At 30.6% G+C, this 18,090-nt stretch overlaps 7 protein-coding genes and 1 pseudogene across 8 annotated transcripts, besides 2 other annotated features; 5 read left to right on the top strand and 3 right to left on the bottom strand.

Annotated features, from left to right (window-relative positions):
- Window positions 1-14,662: part of a mobile genetic element that runs on past the window's edge.
- TVAGG3_0554300 (uncharacterized protein) lies at window positions 341-1,240 on the top strand (the record flags this gene model as incomplete). Its single annotated transcript, XM_051238265.1, has 1 exon — window positions 341-1,240. The coding sequence occupies one exon, from the start codon at window positions 341-343 to the stop codon at window positions 1,238-1,240; it is 900 nt and encodes a 299-aa protein (XP_051096089.1).
- TVAGG3_0554290 (uncharacterized protein) lies at window positions 1,273-1,941 on the top strand (the record flags this gene model as incomplete). The annotated part of the gene is made up of 1 exon (XM_051238264.1): window positions 1,273-1,941. The coding sequence occupies one exon, from the start codon at window positions 1,273-1,275 to the stop codon at window positions 1,939-1,941; it is 669 nt and encodes a 222-aa protein (XP_051096088.1).
- TVAGG3_0554280 (keratin-associated protein family) lies at window positions 3,173-5,413 on the top strand (the record flags this gene model as incomplete). The annotated part of the gene is made up of 1 exon (XM_001308495.1): window positions 3,173-5,413. The coding sequence occupies one exon, from the start codon at window positions 3,173-3,175 to the stop codon at window positions 5,411-5,413; it is 2,241 nt and encodes a 746-aa protein (XP_001308496.1).
- On the top strand, window positions 5,742-6,407 carry TVAGG3_0554270 (uncharacterized protein; the record flags this gene model as incomplete). The annotated part of the gene is made up of 1 exon (XM_051238263.1): window positions 5,742-6,407. The coding sequence occupies one exon, from the start codon at window positions 5,742-5,744 to the stop codon at window positions 6,405-6,407; it is 666 nt and encodes a 221-aa protein (XP_051096087.1).
- On the top strand, window positions 6,673-7,638 carry TVAGG3_0554260 (organellar and viral DNA polymerase type B; the record flags this gene model as incomplete). The annotated part of the gene is made up of 1 exon (XM_001308496.1): window positions 6,673-7,638. The coding sequence occupies one exon, from the start codon at window positions 6,673-6,675 to the stop codon at window positions 7,636-7,638; it is 966 nt and encodes a 321-aa protein (XP_001308497.1).
- On the bottom strand, window positions 8,824-10,240 carry TVAGG3_0554250 (integrase core domain containing protein family; the record flags this gene model as incomplete). The annotated part of the gene is made up of 1 exon (XM_051238262.1): window positions 8,824-10,240. A coding segment is annotated over one exon (1,417 nt), but the record flags the coding sequence as incomplete, so codon positions are not given.
- On the bottom strand, window positions 11,326-12,478 carry TVAGG3_0554240 (DNA/RNA polymerase superfamily; the record flags this gene model as incomplete). The annotated part of the gene is made up of 1 exon (XM_051238261.1): window positions 11,326-12,478. A coding segment is annotated over one exon (1,153 nt), but the record flags the coding sequence as incomplete, so codon positions are not given.
- An 11-nt stretch (window positions 14,663-14,673) lies between the features above and the next one.
- Window positions 14,674-18,090: part of a mobile genetic element that runs on past the window's edge.
- TVAGG3_0554220 lies at window positions 17,229-18,076 on the bottom strand (annotated as a pseudogene). The gene has a single exon. A coding segment is annotated over exon 1 (848 nt).

Genomic DNA, 18,090 nt, shown 5'->3' with positions numbered 1-18,090 from the left:
AAATCAAAACTAATAACAAATGAGAAATCATATTTTAATCAGTTATTAACTCAATGTCGACACATTCAGTGTTCATTCTTCATGGCTGTTCAATACTTCAAAGCATTAAGCACAAACATTAAATCAAATCTATCAACACTTTTCATTTTCAGTGGGTTTAGTCGTCAACAGTTGAACGTTATGCTTTATCAAGTGAATTTACCAATGAGCATTAATGAACTTTACACACAATATCAGCAATTAGGTGAACATGGAAAAATAATAGTTGATTTAAATAAAGGAAGTGTTAAATTTGATTAACTTTTTATAATTAATTTTTATTTTTTATTTATAATTAAACATGACAGAAATAGCAAATCTTCTACAGGTTCCATTAAAACAAGGGACAAACAAAAAGGGTGCATATAATAGAACTATGAAAGTTCCTGATGGAATGAAAGAATTAGTTCATATTGTTGCTGGTCTTCAAAAAGATGTTAAACAAATGAGAAACGTTTTAACATTACCAGAAGCTCAAGCATATGCCAAACGTCATGGTCCAAATTGGGAAGCACACGAAGCAGACATTACGGGTCCAAATGGAAAACCCGATGGTATAAATGAAGTTTTCGTTACTGATGGTCAAGGTAATATTAAAGTCATAAATGGTTATAAATTAACTATATCTGATTATCCTAAACGTAAAGCATATAATGAACGTTATCCTATGCAATTTGATGAAAATGGAAAAGCTGTTAAACAATACATTGGAGAAGGTGAAAATGGTCCAATTAATTCATACCGTCATAATCCATATTCTTATTTCAATGAAGAATTAAATGCTATTGAAGAGGGACCGGATGGATTACCACGATATTCTAACCAGTTTGATGGTCAATATGCAAATATTAGACCTGAAATTTCAGCTAAGAAATTCTTTAAAGTTGCTTTATTCGATCCAGTTTTCGCAAATGTTAAAGATGAACTTAAACAGCAATTCCAACCAATTATAGTAGCAAGAATTGCATCGGGTGCTTTATCTCAAGCATTCAAAGATTTAATTAAGAAACCATTATATCAGCAACGAGGTTTAACTTATGATTTAGTTAAGGAATCAGATAAAAGAAAATTTGAGAAATCAGATGATTATAAGAATGCAATTAATGAATATATTCGGTCTATTAATTACGATGAAACAGCTAAAAATCAACTTCATGAACAAATACAGGGAATAATAGATTCAAAAGTTCCAGCAAAATAAAAGTTTAAATATATTTTTTTATTCGAATATAAATGAGAAGACGTTTCACTAGTCAAAAGAACACTAACGCAAAAGCAGAGATTACGGTTGGTTATAACGTAAATGATGATAAATCACGAATTATTCAAAATGTTAAAGTTAATGTTAGCCCCGAATTAACAAGGTCAGCAACTCAACCAAATTTATTAACTCGTGACTTACCGAAGAATGAGGAGAATGAAGAAAACCATGAGAATGGAGACCCAATCATTTTATCTGAACCCGGTAAAGAACCTGTTGAAATTCCCACTTATCCAACATACCCCCCTCTTTCATCAAACATCGAGAACCCATATAAAATAGACATTAATTCTGAATTAATGAAAATTTACCGTGATATAATAATTAATAATTATGATTCAATAATAAATTTAATTGACCAATCCGGTTTAATTATTTTACCTTATGAATCATTAATTCACATTATCGCCATTCTTTGTGATGTTCAAGATTCAGACGTTAAGATTCAATTTTTCATAGATGATGAGGTTTCATGCTGCAGAACAGTTGCAAAAATAAATCCTATAAAGGATATTAGCACAATTAAGATATCAAAGAACGGAACAACAACTGAACTTCATTTAACATATAATGATATTTATAATAAAATAGTTGATGAATATAAAATATCACTTGAAAAATTCTTTGTTAAGGCTATTTAATATTCAAGCATTAACATTATCGAATAATAATCCTTTGAATCATAATCAATAATAATTGACCTTTCACCAGTTTCTATCGTTTGTTTTATTTCTTTTTGTTCCCCACTATCCGGATCGGTCATTGTAATTGTTTTTGTTATAGTATCAGCTTTATCTTTAACTTCAATCTTTTTTCCATCGGGATATTTAAACCAAAATTCCAAAAATTCGATATTGTCAATCTGTTCATATTTTAATCTATCAATTACATTTTTAATACCATCTGAAAATCTTATGAAATGGTCATTATATGGGTTTGATTGAACTAAATTTGAATGAAGTGAAATATAACCTGTTGATGAATATGACACTGACTCATATTTTCTGAAAACACTAAAATTTATAACATGAATGAATTTCTTATTCGTTGAATTTATGAATTCTTGAGGTAATCTTATTCTAGTTTTATTTATCACTGGAAAATAACGCTTTACCATATTTTTAATTGTAATAAAAAATGTCAATTATCAATATTATTTCGAATAATAACTGTGAATTAAATTTAACAGTTAGCGGAATTTATAATGTTACTCTCGTTTCTGTGAGTGGTAAATTTAATCCCATTCTTTTAGACCCTTCAGATTATATATCATTTATTAAAGATGACCTTGAAAAAACGTATGATATGTATATAAATAATGTGATAGCGAAATGGGATATTAACACGATTTTAAGTTATTTAAATGAATCATTTATCGTATGGTATGAAGAAAATTTTAAATCAAAACCCGATAAACTTTTTGAACTTGATGAAATAAATAACCTTATTAAATTTCCGCTGAAAATTAAATTTTGTACTCCTCATCTTCGTTCATTGTTGGGGATATTAAATTTTGAAAAAGATGTTGGGGATGTTTTGTATTCTGACACTGGTTCCAATTTCATTTTAATCAAATGTGATAAAGTTAATACCCCAATGAGATTTTCACATCAAACATTAGACCCTAACTCTTACCCATCAATACAAAACATTTTATCCATCAACTTAAACACATTTTCTTTATCATATCCGTTTCAATTATCCGGGAATTCATTTATTCTTCATTCAAAAGATTTATCAAATATTAAATTTAGAATAACTGACCTATTTGATTGTGATTTAGAATTTATGAATGAAATATTATGGCAATTTCAAATAGAGAAAATAGCTGATGAGATAACGGATTAAATATTTATTTTTAAATCATAATAAATGATTAAACAACAGCAACCACAACAACTTAAGGCGCAAAGCGCCCAGGTCCTTCAGACCATTACATACGCCATATATGCATATAATTCAAAGACGGCAGAACAAACGCAAAGGTTGAAATATGGAGATTTGGAGATAGTATTGAAAAATGACCATTTCGAATTCGTTTGCAAAGGTGGTGCAGTGATATCAAATATAAAAGAAATTTTATTTATGAATTCAAAAATTAAAGGAATAACGGATGATATAACATCAATTCCACCAGAAGAACAGAGATATTACGCATTAAATGCATTTCCTAAAGTTTTGAAGATTGGAAGATTTAATTTAAATGAGGAATTCATAGAAGGTTTCCTAAATGACATAATGAAGAAAGTAGATAAGGAATATGTGGATAGTGAGTTAAATAAGAAAGCAAATTTGGTTTATGTTGATGAAAAAGATAATGAAATTAAAGAAAAAGTTGAATGGTATCATGAATGGACATCGGAGACTTTTAAAGTTAAAGCTGATACAGGATGGGTTTCAGGATGTTTAGACCTTAAAGCAGATAAAACTTATGTTAACGATGAGTTAGAGAAGAAGGCGGATAAGGAATGGACATCGGAGACTTTTAAAGTTAAAGCTGATACAGGATGGGTTTCAGGATGTTTAGACCTTAAAGCAGATAAAACTTATGTTAAGGATGAGTTAGAGAAGAAAGCAGATAAGGAAAAAGTTATTTCATTCATTAATACTGAGTTAGCAAAGAAAGCTGATATATCATTTGTTAATGAAGAAATAAAACAATCAGAGGTCTATTTTACTCCACCATTTTTAAATTTTATGAAATCATCAGATAAAACCTTTGATATAGATTCTTTTGAATGTATATGTTTCGATGGAGTGACCATGTATTTATTTTATACAGCTGGGGTGCTTTATTATTTTAAAACAAATGATTTTAAAAACTATGAATCATTTACTCCATCTGTTTTGAATCCTGATACACGAAAGCCAATCATTAATCCAAGAATTTTATATGTTGAATATAATAACGGTAAATTTATGGGAATGATAACGGTTGGAGATGATTTTTGCCCTTGTTATTCATTCGATTGTATCCAATGGTTCAAATGTAATTTAAATCAAGATGCTAAATTTAAATATCCAAATAATCCTATTAGATGCGTTAATAATAAATGGGTACTAATTTATGAAGTCAATCAAATTTTCATTAGTGAGGATGGGATAAATTATTATATGTTTAGTATGATGTCATCAGATTTGGAAATTGATTATACAAGTAAGTGGTATTACATTAACAACATGTATTTTATCCTACAAAATGATAAAATTTATAGATCATCTTCAATACCACAAGGTCAATTTGAACAAATTTTTCAAGCTGATGGAGACATTGAAGCTTTATGTTATGGATCAAATGTTTATGTTCTCGTTTCAGGTGATATGGTCTATTCATATCCTGTAAGTTATAACAGACATATTTATTTATCACAAGATTTTTCACAGGATCCAGAGAAAACACCAAGTTGGGAATTGGTTTATACATTCACCCCAAAACTTACTCGAAATTATAGATTTACTAATTTATTTTATATTGATGGGTATTTCATTGCTTTAGGATGTGGTGATTTAGTAAATATCAGTAGTGATGGAAGAAACTGGTCTGAAATCACAAAATTTCAAGATGTTAGAAAAGCAATTTTCAAAAATAATATGTTAATATTGATAACAAGACCAGTTTTAAATACTCACCCAAATTCAATATTATATAATAAATTCAATATTCATAATAGATTAAATACAATTCTTGAGATGATTTACCCCATTGGTTCAATATATACATCAATGAACTCAACAAATCCAGAAACAGTTTTAGGTTTTGGTACTTGGGAACAGATTGTAGATAAATTCTTATACTGTGCTAACTCTTCAAAGCAAACAGGAGGTTCGAAGAAAATTAAAGAAGCAAACCTTCCACCGCACACTCATACGGGAACTACAAACTTTTCTGGTGACCATAGACACCCATTAAGAGACCACCCATTATACAACTCAGAGTATGAAGCTGGTTATGACGTTTTATCTCCATCTTATAACGATTCAACAAAAAAGACTTTTCGACAAACTGAACCGGGGGGAAATCATGTCCATACTTTCACAACAAATCCAACAGGCTCGGGTGAAGATTATATGCCACCATTTATGACTGTATTCGCATGGTATAGAGTTCAATGAACGCGCTTGAGCCTAGACCCTTTGGGTCAAGGCTTACCGAATGAACTAAATATATTTTATGTCTGTAATTAATTAGGTAATGAAGTAATGGATGAACTGCAGAAATATATTTTATCGTTAATGGTTTTTAGGTTATTCAATAATTAATTATTTTTGAATAACTGAAGGTGTCACTACGTCACCATGTGTCACTCGGTTAATTAACTTCTCTGAAAAAATGAGACAACATGACATTTTGACAACAGTCCCGGAAATATGATGCAGTCCAAAAATAAAGTTAGTTTTAAAATTATTTTTATTTTTTTTTATTTTGTATGTAAGAACAGAAATGTCGGTCGAAGCAAAAACATTCACGAACAAATCTAATGGCGAAACATTCACAAAAGGCACTTATAATGGTATTGAAGTCTTACGTAGAGACAAGAATGGTTACATTAATGCAACAAAGATGGCAAGAGAAGCGGGAAGGTTAAACCATTTAAACAGATTTCTCAATAGTACTAAAATGCAGGAAATTCTTGAGTTTTGGATGAACGAATACGGTCAAGCCAAAAGTGGCTCGACCTCAAAACAAGCATTTTATGAGCTTACTAGGGGTGTTATAAATGAATTCAAAGGTATTTACATACATCCTGACCTCATTCATTTTGTTGCTGAATGGTGCTCTGTAAAGTATGCATTTTATGTCAAAGATATTATGGACTCCATAGACAAGAAAGTTCATGAGAAGTTAGATGAAGAAGAACTCGAAGATACAGTAGAAAATGCTAAACATTTGTTTGAAGAAGAAGTTAGAAAAATGTGCGAAAAACAATTAGAACATGAACGTGAGATATGTTATGGTTATAGAGATTCTCCATACGAACTAGACCAATGGGAACAAGAAGATTTAAAGAGAGAATTTAGAGAATATGAACTCGCTAAGATAGCATTAGAAACTGCAGAAAAGAAGTTAAAAGTTTGGGGTTGTTTTGTACAAAAATATTGTGAGTAAATGAACCATTTATTTTTGCTGAATTCAGCACAAAATTCTGAGTAAAATGGCATATGGCATGCGCCAAACCGTTGAGTTTTCACAAAATTCCAAAAATATAATTTAGGTGAAGAGGTGAAATCTCACCCGTTTTTTCACCTGTTTTTCACCCTCGCCGCTTAGCGGCGCAGATTGCTTTAGCTTTCTCGTGAATTTTCATGAATTTCCTTAAGATAGAAAAAATAAAACTAGCTTTAGTTTTATTTTTTTATTTTGTATAAAAGATATGATTTCAACAATCGGCACAACAACAATTCAAGCCACGAACGGCGGGACTCTGTCCACAACTACAGCACCAAACTCGTTAGTCATGAATCCTACGTCAATGTTGGTAGAGATGAAAAGCTTTATTCCTTCTTCATATACTTTTGAAACAGAAATCCAGAAGATAAAGCAAGAACTTTTAACAAGTAATTTAGACTGTAGTGCGAAAGATGAAACAAATGAACAGTATCTTTATGAAATGGAGGACCTCATCGACCATTTGCCTAAACTACCTGAAATTCAGCAGCAAAAACTAACTATTCCTGAATTCGACGAAATTGAAGTCAAAGCAACTGACTCAGTAGAAATTAAGAAATTCATACGTAAAGTAAATTATGAATTCCTTGGTTTTCAATGCAACCATAAAGTTATGGACAAAGATTGCGACATGGTTTATAAAAATATTTCTGACCTTTACAAATCCGAAGAATTTAAGACATACGATAACTTTGTTTCATTAGTTGCAAAATGTGTATGGCAGATAAGAGATAAAGATAGAAGAGGTAAAGTATGGAATGAACAGATAAAACCAGCAGCTTTTGAGTTAAAGAAAACCATTGAAGCCTTAGTTGTTCTAGCTGGTTTTATTTCAATGTATAACGCAAAAACGATGCCGCAATGTTCAAAATGTAAAGCAGCAATAAGAAAATATAACTACTCAGTCAAAGAGATAGAAAGAATGCGAAACGACTATGCAGACTTAAAGAAAGAAGCAGAAAAGCCAGCAGAAGATAAAATGGACATGTTAGAATTTCTGAACAAAAACTATCCAACAGCAGAAGATTTCCTTCTGTCTGACGTCAAGAAGAAATATAAAGAGACTTTCGGCATGATTAAAACATTCGATGTACTAAAAGAAGAAATTGAAGCTACGAAATTGTTTAGGATTTCAAATATACATCGTACAATTCATGTAAAACGCTTATAAAATAACTGGGGTGAAAAAACAGGTGAAAAAACGGGTGAGATCTCACCTCTTCACCTAAATTATATTTTTGGTCAAAGCTTCCACGAGAGAAAAGATTCCTCATTCGCTAAGGATTCCAAAAATGAAAAAATCATTGATTTCGGCTGAGAAAAAACAGCAAAACCCTTCTTCCACGGGAACAAAGAAATAAAGAAGAAATAAAGTAAATTTTTTATTTATTCCCGTGGAAGATAGAGCACTTTTATGACACTTTTTATTCACGACAAACAAGACAAACAAAGAAAATAAGAAAATACGGCGCTGTCGCGGTTCGAACCACAGACTCTGACCCCTCCATAACACTACCTTAGACCACTGTGCTACGTAGCCTGTCGACATAAGATTTTATAAATTGCATATTTGACGTAAATTTATTTCCCAGTTATTCAAAAATAAATAATTAATTATTGAATAACCTAAAAACCATTAACGATAAAATAACTGATAACAAAATTTTATTTTTATATAAATGGATACCCCACAAGCTCAAAATTTACCACGAATCATAACAAGGGGGGAAATGATAAAAATGATGCAAGAAAAAATTAAAAACAACAAACCACGAAAACCGAGAAGATGCGGTTATGCAGTAATGATGGAAAGAAGAACCCAGAAGGGTTCGGCGTCTCGAAAGACGTTGTCGAAGAGGAATAAAAATTAAAATTTGGATTGAGTTAAAAATTCATCTTTATTAAATTCATCTCTTCCAATCAATTTATTTATTCTATTAAATTCTTTTATTTTTGCTTCACTCAGTTTAAGGATTGAACGGTAAGTTTCTAATTTTTCGATTATTTCTTTCCTCTCTTTATCGTTTTCAGCCCCACCGCATTGCGGCTTCTTTTTGTAATAGCATATTTTTGATTTAATTCTGTTTAGTTTCTTTTTATATTCATCGTCTGGACTCTGAATCTTAATTGAATCAGGACTCTTGGATGCTTCGTTGTCACTCATTTCTTACGAAATAAAAAAATTAAATATTATTTAAATATAATGGAGTAATAAAATAAATCGGAATTTCTATTAATTTATTGTCAACTTCAACTAATGCATTGCCGTTAATATATCTAACAAATTCAACTATTGTGTCAAATCTTCGTCTTCTTTTTGTCATTGATTTATCAGTTTTTCCATAATCGAGATGAATCAAAACTTTATCCCCTTGTTTAAAATTCATGAGCCCCGAATTAATTTGTTCACGTTTAACATCATTCAACCTTTCCATTTGCTTTCTAATATATTCCCATTCTTTTGAAATATCATTTTTCATTTCCATTGGTTTCATGTTTATAGTTCTATGCCATGTATTATTGTAATAATATACTAACTGTTGTATGATGGAGTCATGATTTCCATCCCAGTATATCCGACCGTTAACCCCTAACGCATCTCTAAGAGTTCTCATTACCGCATCAACTATTTTATTATGAAACGTATATGGAGAGGATGAAAAGTAAAAATTAATTTGTGGGAAATAATGAGCCATAGCCGCCTGAAATCCTTTATCACCATCACCACTTATATTATCTACTCTTTCATGATCTAGTAAGTATTGTATAGCTCTTCTTGTTTCCTGTTCTGTTTTCCCTTTCACCGGAATGCAATATAAATATCTGGTGTTAATGTTAATGGCAAATAAATAAGTAACGTTTCCTTTTGAATATTCTAAATGATCGATTTCGTATGAATATGGATATGGTGCAAATGAAGGGCGACTAAATTTTTCCTTTAACGGTTGAATTTTTGGGTCAGTTGGTTTATTTAATATTTTGAAATCCTTTTTAAAATCTTTTTGCTTCTTTAATGTTTGAAATGGATATAATAAAGTGAATGATGAAGGATTAACTGAAGGAGGAGGTACTACCGTTGGAGGTTTTGGTATTGCAAGTGATTTAATTTTATCTGCTTTGATTTTGGATGATGAAGTTTTGGATTTCATTCCTCCTTTCATTAATTCTGGATGTATTCTATTCATTTGTTTTAAATATGCTGTATATAAAGGTTTGATATACTTTCCCGCTTCGAGTTTATGTTGAAGGATGAATTCCAAAAGTTGATCTTCATTTAAAAGTCGGGCTGAATATGGTTTAACTAATGAATCATAAATTAAAGCTTGTGCATCATTTATGGTCTGAAGGACCTGGGTGTTTTGCACCTTTAGCTGTTGAACATTTGCTACTTTCTCTTTTGGTGTTGTTTTCGGCTTTTTCTTCTTTGGCTTTTGTTCCTTTGGTTTTTGCGGCTCAGGATTATATAATTTATATAATTCATCAATATCTTCTTCTGTTAATACTTTATTTTTGAAATCTTTCAACTGTTTAAGTTGTGATTTAGTTTTTCCCTTTGTATATTCATTATTTTTAATTTTGTCTTTAATTTTAGAAATTATTTTATCATGATATTTCAAAATTTCATTTTTATAATACGGATAATAATAATCCATATCATCACCCGTTATATTTTTATTATGTTTTTGGAGATATGATTTTAATTCATAATAATTAAGAAAATTTTGATTAAATACTAAATCATCAATTAAATTTTCTAAATCTGCGTTATCCATTTATATAAAAATAAAATAAATGTTTTAAGGGTGCCCACCTCTTTGAATCATAGTATCAAAACCATTATTTACATATTGAATCGCATCATTAACGGTTCCTTTTGTCTCTTCTGTGGCATTTTATTAAAAATAAAATTTTAAATTCATGACTCAACCCCTACGTTTTTAAATTGTATTAAATAAATGGCATACAACATCCATTTTCACAACATACAGCCTTAGTGTGTGCTCCTGTTAATGCAGTCTTACCGATTGTTAAGCGAGTCATTGACCCGTTTTTAAGTTGTAAATTAATATTCTGACCATCAAATATCACTTTATCATTTATTATATCCAAATAATTTTTAGATGTTAATTGTTTATTTTGTCGTAAACTAACACCTTTCATTTTTTGTGCAATCTTTTTAAAATCACTTCCATCAATTGAACCGTTGAATGATGTATAACACTTGGGGCATAAAGCAACCATGTTATCACCTTGTTTCTCAATTGCTAAACCCAATAACTTCTTCTCATGTGCTTTTTCTTCAGCTTTATTCTTTAATTTAGGTTTAAATTTCTCATCAAAACAGAAGAAATCAAATGGTGCGAATTTGAAAATGTTTTTATCATAAAATTGTTTATCGGTTACAATCGCTTGAAATGCTTGAGTGTTAGGAAGATTTGGGTCACCAGCAATAGCCCAATAAGATGAATCAGTATCACCTTCAATGAAATGAAAACGATTAACATTCATGCATTTATACATAAAATCATAAATGAAAACCAAATACCAGTATTTAGCATTATCTAAAGTGAAGAATGCCTCTTGTAAACATGTATCACATCTATAAAATCTATCTTTGAGCATCATTTGATACGTATCCTCTCCTATTTCTCTTATGTTTTTAAACTTATTTGACATACATGCAACGCGTGCCTTCTGTGCATTCATTATTTTAGTCTTTGCGTAATTTTGTGTATTCATTGCATCGTAACCATATGATCCATTAAGCGAAATCTTGCAAAATAAACTTTTCCTTTATTTCCTTCTAATTCAGCCTTTTGTCTTTCGTTCATAAATTCGTTCGCAAATTCATTAAAACAAGTGTTTTTAGTAAATGTTAAAATTGATTGAATATCATCGATGATAAAATGAAATCTGTCTATTAGATACCAAAGATAATAAGAAGAAAATGGTTGATATTGGTTGTGTGTTGATGCTAACTGAGTTAATTTCCTCTGTTTCTGGTCAACTGGTAGATTGTTTGATTTCATGTAATTATACATAAAACTGCCAATTGTTTTTTCATCTGTGATAATATCTAAGTTTCTTATTATTGGTAAAAAGTTTATGTAATCATTAATGTATTTTTCATCAATGTGACCCTTTACTTCAGCCACGAATAAAGTATTTTTCTTTCTAATAATTCCCAGTGCTTTTGCTTTCTTTGTTGTTGTATCACAAATGATAACACCATTCAATCTTCCCGACATATGCATTTTATGGTCAGTATATTGAATGAAATCATGAGGATTAGATGAAAATGATGAAGGATATAATGAATTAAAATCAACACCAACGAAATGAGTCATAATGTTGGTGGTGTCCTCATTTGATACAGTTTTAGTTTCTGGACTATATGAAAGTTTATTAATGTGCGTGATTCCTTTAAGATTTACTCTATGTTGAACATTTGATAGACCACCAGTAATTTCATTACGGAGAATGTGATAAGCTTCAACTGAATCTAAAGTCATTGGTAAATTATTTTTTAATGCATAATTTCTTAAATTGATTCTTAAACGTTGAACATCTTCATCTTTATTTGATTTTACGACATTGCAATAACAACACATTAACTGACAATTTTCTTTGGTATGTGGTTTTTCATTATCGATTCTATCTAATGTTGGTTTATTTGCATATGTAAACGCTTTACCACACATTTTGCATTTAGATGAAAGGATTAAATCGTGATAGTATTGAAGATCATCCATTGAAACATTATTTTTAGTATCTCTTTCTGCTTTTTCATCATGTTTCTTATATGATTCAATTTTATATTTCCAATACTTTTTCGTTAATTCAAAACTTGATTCTATCTCTTCCTCAGGATATTTTTCATTAGGATTAAAGTCTTTATATGCTAAAGCGTAACGAATCATTGAAGCATTCGATGATAAAGAAAGATTATGAAGCATATCAATTTTATAAACAAATGTTTCTTCAATAATTTTATCGATTGGGTCAATCATAATTTCAACATCTTTATTGCAATAATGAATAAAATATTCTAATCTATTCTTAAATTTTTAGCATCATTGAGATATATTTGATAATCACTATCTGATATAGTTTCTTGGGTTAATGCTGAATAAAATGAATCTTTCGTGAATGGTTCCTCTTTATCTAATTCTTCTTCGTAATTTTCCCACGTGATGAATTGATAAGGGAAAAAGGATTTAACACGTGATTTATTGTTTCCGAAATCTTGAGTGAATTGGTCTAATGTCCCACCCGCTATATAATTTCTGATGTCAATAAATCTTAATTCATATGGAACGTTTGTTTTCTTTACAATGACTTGCTTAAATTGAGAAGATGAACCCAGCATTGATTTTATTTTCCATTTTGCAGTGTTTAAATCACGAAGAATTAAATTTAAATCAAACTTTCCCGAATTAAAACCTATGATATTCACTTTATTGAATTCCTCATCTAGAAGTTCTTTAAATGCTTCCTTCTGTTTTTCATTTAATGTATGAGACAAAGTCCCCGCCGTTTGCGGCTTCATTAATTCTTCATATTGTTCAATATTTGATTTAGCAACTAATGAACAGGTTGAAAATAAAAACTCAATCCAATCAGAAATAAAAGAATCACTCGAAGTTAAGCAAAAATTCCTCGTGTATGTTTTATCATTTAATTTAACCGTTGATGATACCATGAATGGTTTTAAGTAAGCATTCAAAGTTGCACACTCAGAAAGTTGTAATTCTTCTTTAGTCTCTAATGTTTCAAAGTCAAAAGTAATATAATATCTTGTCGGTTTATAATATTTCTGCAAATTGTGAGCTAATAACCACTGATATATCTTCTGTTTCGTAATATGTGGTGCATATGGTTGCTGGTCTTTTGCAATTGAACGTCTTGAATTAATCTCCCATTATTTTCTTTACATTTCTCACAATGCTTTAAAAATCTTCTTTGGTTTTTCCTTTCTGGATCATCACGGATAGAATAAACTTCTTCTTTACAATATGGACAAACTTTATAGCCGGTGAGTGCTTCAACGTCTGTTATACTGTCAGCGTGAAGTTTTCCACATGGACTCTGTGTTAATAAAATATTTACTGTTTCAAATTCTGGATCTATCATTATTGATTCCACTAATGGAAAGTCTACCTTATTTATGTCCACGTCTTCTGGTTGAGGATCACAATAATAGAAATCAATATTAACATTTAACATTCTCGCTAATCTCTCACTTTCTGATGAAATGTCAAACCCTTCATATGCATCTATTGCTTCATTTAAATAGCTTCTACGAGTTTTTAGGATTAACACCATCAGGAATGTTATAGAAGCGTTTAAATAACCTTCTACCTTCTGCTCTAATTTGATTATCATTCATTTTAGGCTGTTCCGTTTTTGTTCATTTATGTAAGAATAAAAAATTAAAAAATAAATAAAAATAAACTTTATTTTTTAAAGCCCATAAAATGAATTAAGAACACATAAATTTTTATCATCTGCGACGTGACGAATACATTTTAATTTACTCAAGAATGCGTACCCTGATACATTAAATCTAATTCCTTCTTATTTAATTTCACAACTTTGAAAAGGAATGTATGAATAGCTATAAAATGATGAGAAGATGTTTTATGGGTTGCTTCCATTTTTTCTGAAATAAATGAATAAATATAATGCTTATACGTTTTCATATCTTTTATATTCTTAATAACGAATGGTATAGACCTTTCCACTTCATCTTCCTTCGGTGTTGTTCTTTCATATGAAACATTATTAGTATCTTCAACAATGAAACCACAATCACATAAAATTTTATATGTTCCAATGGTTTCTTTTGATATTTTATCTAATAAACCAAAAACTTTATCAACACCTGTGCATTTATTTAAATAATAATTTGTGTAAATATCATGATCTTCTTTCTTAATCGTATTAGTTGCATATGTCACGTTTTTAAGAGCTTTTTTGAATTTTTCGGAATCTAAAGGTGGTGAAAGTAGGATACAGGGGTATTCTTCATTATCAATAAATTGTAACTTATGTTTACGAATAAATTTAGTACCTTCTTCTGAAAGTGTTTCGTCTATTTCACCATCTAATAAATTTTGTGTTGATTCTGAGACATAATTTTTATATCTTTCTTCATGAGATTTCTGTACTTCTGATTCTGAAGCTGGGATATTAAAAAAAAAAAAAAAAAAAAAAAAAAAAAAAAAAAAAAAAAGGTAGTGGGGCTTCCAGGCACTTCGTGCCTTCTAGCCCTGAAGATGTTTAGTATAAATGAAGTTCTTATATACGGGTCTTCCAGGAGCTTTTCACAAATTATATATGTTTTTCATGTTTTGTCAAGATTTCATCGTAAAGACTTTGTCAAGATTTCATCGTAAAGACTTTGTCAAGATTTCATCGTAAAGACTTTGTCAAAACTTCATCGTAAAGACTTTGTCAAGATTTCATCGTAAAGACTTTGTCAAAACTTCATCGTAAAGACTTTGTCAAAACTTCATCGTAAAATCAGACAAAAATAATGTTTAGGGTAGAAGGTTAGATATAACCTCTTTTCTAACCTCTTTTCTACCCTCTTGAATTTGTCAAGATTTCTTCGTAAATGTTTTGTCAAGATTTCTTCGTAAATGTTTTGTCAAGACTTCTTCGTAAATGTTTTGTCAAGATTTCTTCGTAAATGTTTTGTCAAGACTTCTTCGTAAATGTTTTGTCAAGACTTCTTCGTAAAATCAGACAAAAATATATTTTAGGGTAGAAGGTTAGATATAACCTCTTTTCTAACCTCTTTTCTACCCTCTTGAATTTTCATGAAATTTACACCAAAAATATACTACTAGGGTCATTTACGAAGAAATCTCAACAAAGTCTTTAAGATGAAATCTCAACAAAACATAGACAAGAAAGTTCATGAGAAATTAGATGAAGAAGTCTTAACAAAGTCTTTACGAAGAAATTCATGAAAATTCAAGAGGGTAGAAAAGAGGTTAGAAAAGAGGTTATATCTAACCTTCTACCCTAAAATATATTTTTGGGTCATTTACACTCATTTACGAAGAAATCTCAACAAAGTCTTTACGATGAAGTCACAATAAAACGTCTGTCAAAAGCCGCTTTTTAACTTCACTTTTCAGGAAAAAAACATTTTTATTATTATATATAAAATGAATTTTACAAAACCACCGTTACCCTTCTTTGGAAATAAGAGTAGATGTAAAGATATTCTATTGAGAGAACTTAAGAAACTACCGAATGGTCTAACATTTGTAGATTTGTTCGGTGGAAGTTTCTATATATCCCATTTGTGCCATACTGTATTTCCTGACTCAAAGATTATATGCAATGACTTCGACAACTATATGGACCGTCTCAAACATATACCAGACACAAACAAAATATTGAGTGAGTTAAAAGAAAAGATACCTATAGGCAAGATGGAACGTATACCATTAGATAAGAAAGATATTGTCAGAGAGGTTTTGAAAAAAGCAGAATATATAGACTGGGATAGTATATCTGCTAGACTATTATATAGTGGTGCTATAAGAGTTCATGACATTGAAACACTTATGTCAAAAGTTTTATATCTTAACTATACAAATGTTTTCAAAGAGGACATAGAAAAATATACTGAGGGTATAGAGTTTGTGAGATGTCATTGGACAGAGTTGTATGAAAAATATAAAGACAAGGAAAATGTTTTCTTTATAGTGGACCCGCCGTTCTATAACACATGGGATTTTCAATACCAAGTAGACTGGACTTTGAGAGACTCTTTAGAAACTTTAGACGTTTTACATAACCATCCATGCTTTTACTTTACATCCGATAAAAGTGGTTTGGAAAGTGTCATGAGATGGTTAGAGGACATACATGACTATGAGTTTATATATGACAAGATAGAATATGAGAGAGGTCCTATAAACTGGAGAAAGTGTCATAACAAAGAAATTTTATTGGTAAGTAAATGTGGTTTGAAATAGGACTACTTGTTTTAGGTTTTTTCCATTGTGTCATTTACTTATTTGACGTGGCAGAAAGATATAGAGAATATGAAGATGAACCAATGCCTGCAAATGTTCAGTATATGTACTCGTAAGAGATATTTTTATCTAATATTAAATGGACGCACAGAACTTAGCGAATGCACAGCAACCTGGACAACCAAACCCAGAGAATATTCCAAATGAAGTTAGAATACAAACTGCAATGGCAAACTATGGTCAAGTGCCAACAGATGTACAAATGCAAACTGCCATGTCAAATGACGCTGCGTTAGGCTTACCACCATGGTATGCAAATATGAGATGGAAAGAGTTTTATACAAACCCCGAAGTGGGATATAACAACTTTATGCAGATGACGCGAACACAGGAGTTGACCAGAGTATGTTTTCTACCAGAGGAGAAACAGAATGTATGAGCTCCAGTTAAAGAATGCTATGGAACTCAGAAGGAAACGTAAGAGACTAGGTGGACATTAGATTTTTACATATAGTAAAATGGGTTTCTTTGGAAGAATAGGAAACTTCTTTCGAAATGTTGGAAGAGGTATATGGAATGGAATAAAAACCGTAGGAAGAGGAATTTGGAACGGAGTCAAAAATATTGGTAAAAGAGTAGGTCAGTTCGTTGGTATTATACCTAAAGACCCTGAACCAGAAGAACAAGCTCCTGTTATACAACAGCCTGAACCTGCACCACAGTCAAGTTGGCAACCAAATCCAACACCTCAACCGTATTAAAATTATATTTTTACCGTTCGATAGTAGTTGTATATGAAACTAAGTTCTAAGTAAAACGCATGGTATAATGGAATTATTCTCTTTCTTCCATCTGTAGTAAACCATACTTGAAAGTCTGAAATACTTCCACTTGGTGGTTCATATAGCTTTGTAGGTTTTTCGTAAAAGTCATTTGCCAAGCATAAAAAAGAGTTTTGTGCACCAGAAAATGAAGCATGAACTATAATAGCATCTGAGTCGAAAACATTTTCATATGTTCCATTAGGGTTTTCGACTTCATAAAAGTTCGGGTGTACTGGATATGCTGCAGGCTGATTTAACATCCTCAAAAATCTATACCATGCCAAGTTGTTATATTTTGTAGAAATATAAACGTCTTCTCCAAGGTCTTCTATTCTATTGATTTTAACAGTTGCATTTTTCCTGTCATATATAATATCGAGATGGTACTCTCCTTCGTCAATGTTGTACTGGTTTGCATATTCGATATAGATATCGTTTATTTTTCTTGAAAAGCTTGAAGAGTTGTTTCTAAGTTTACAAGCAAATTCACTTGTAAAAGTTTTCCCTGTTCAAATTTCTCATACGTACGTTTTTCTTTGTTATAGTATCGAACTTCAAAAGCGACCGTAAATGGGAAACCATGTATGGCTTCTGAAATGAACTTCATTCTACGAAAGCCAATAGCTTTTGTGACGGATGGGTCTCTTAACCATCTCAATGGGTAGTCAAAACGATAGCCTTCATGCTTTACGGTCTCTGTCTCAAACTTTTGACCGACATTCGTAAAAAGTTCATCTAATGGTTTAGTTGTAGCAACTCTAGAATTTTCTTTTTCTATTGAAAGCATATTTTATCTAGAAT

The sequence above is a fragment of the Trichomonas vaginalis genome, chromosome II (assembly GCF_026262505.1).
Source record: "Trichomonas vaginalis G3 chromosome II, whole genome shotgun sequence".
Lineage (NCBI taxonomy): Eukaryota > Parabasalia > Trichomonadida > Trichomonadidae > Trichomonas > Trichomonas vaginalis.
Note: the sequence above shows the minus strand (reverse complement) of the source record. Positions and strands in the feature narration are given on the sequence as shown.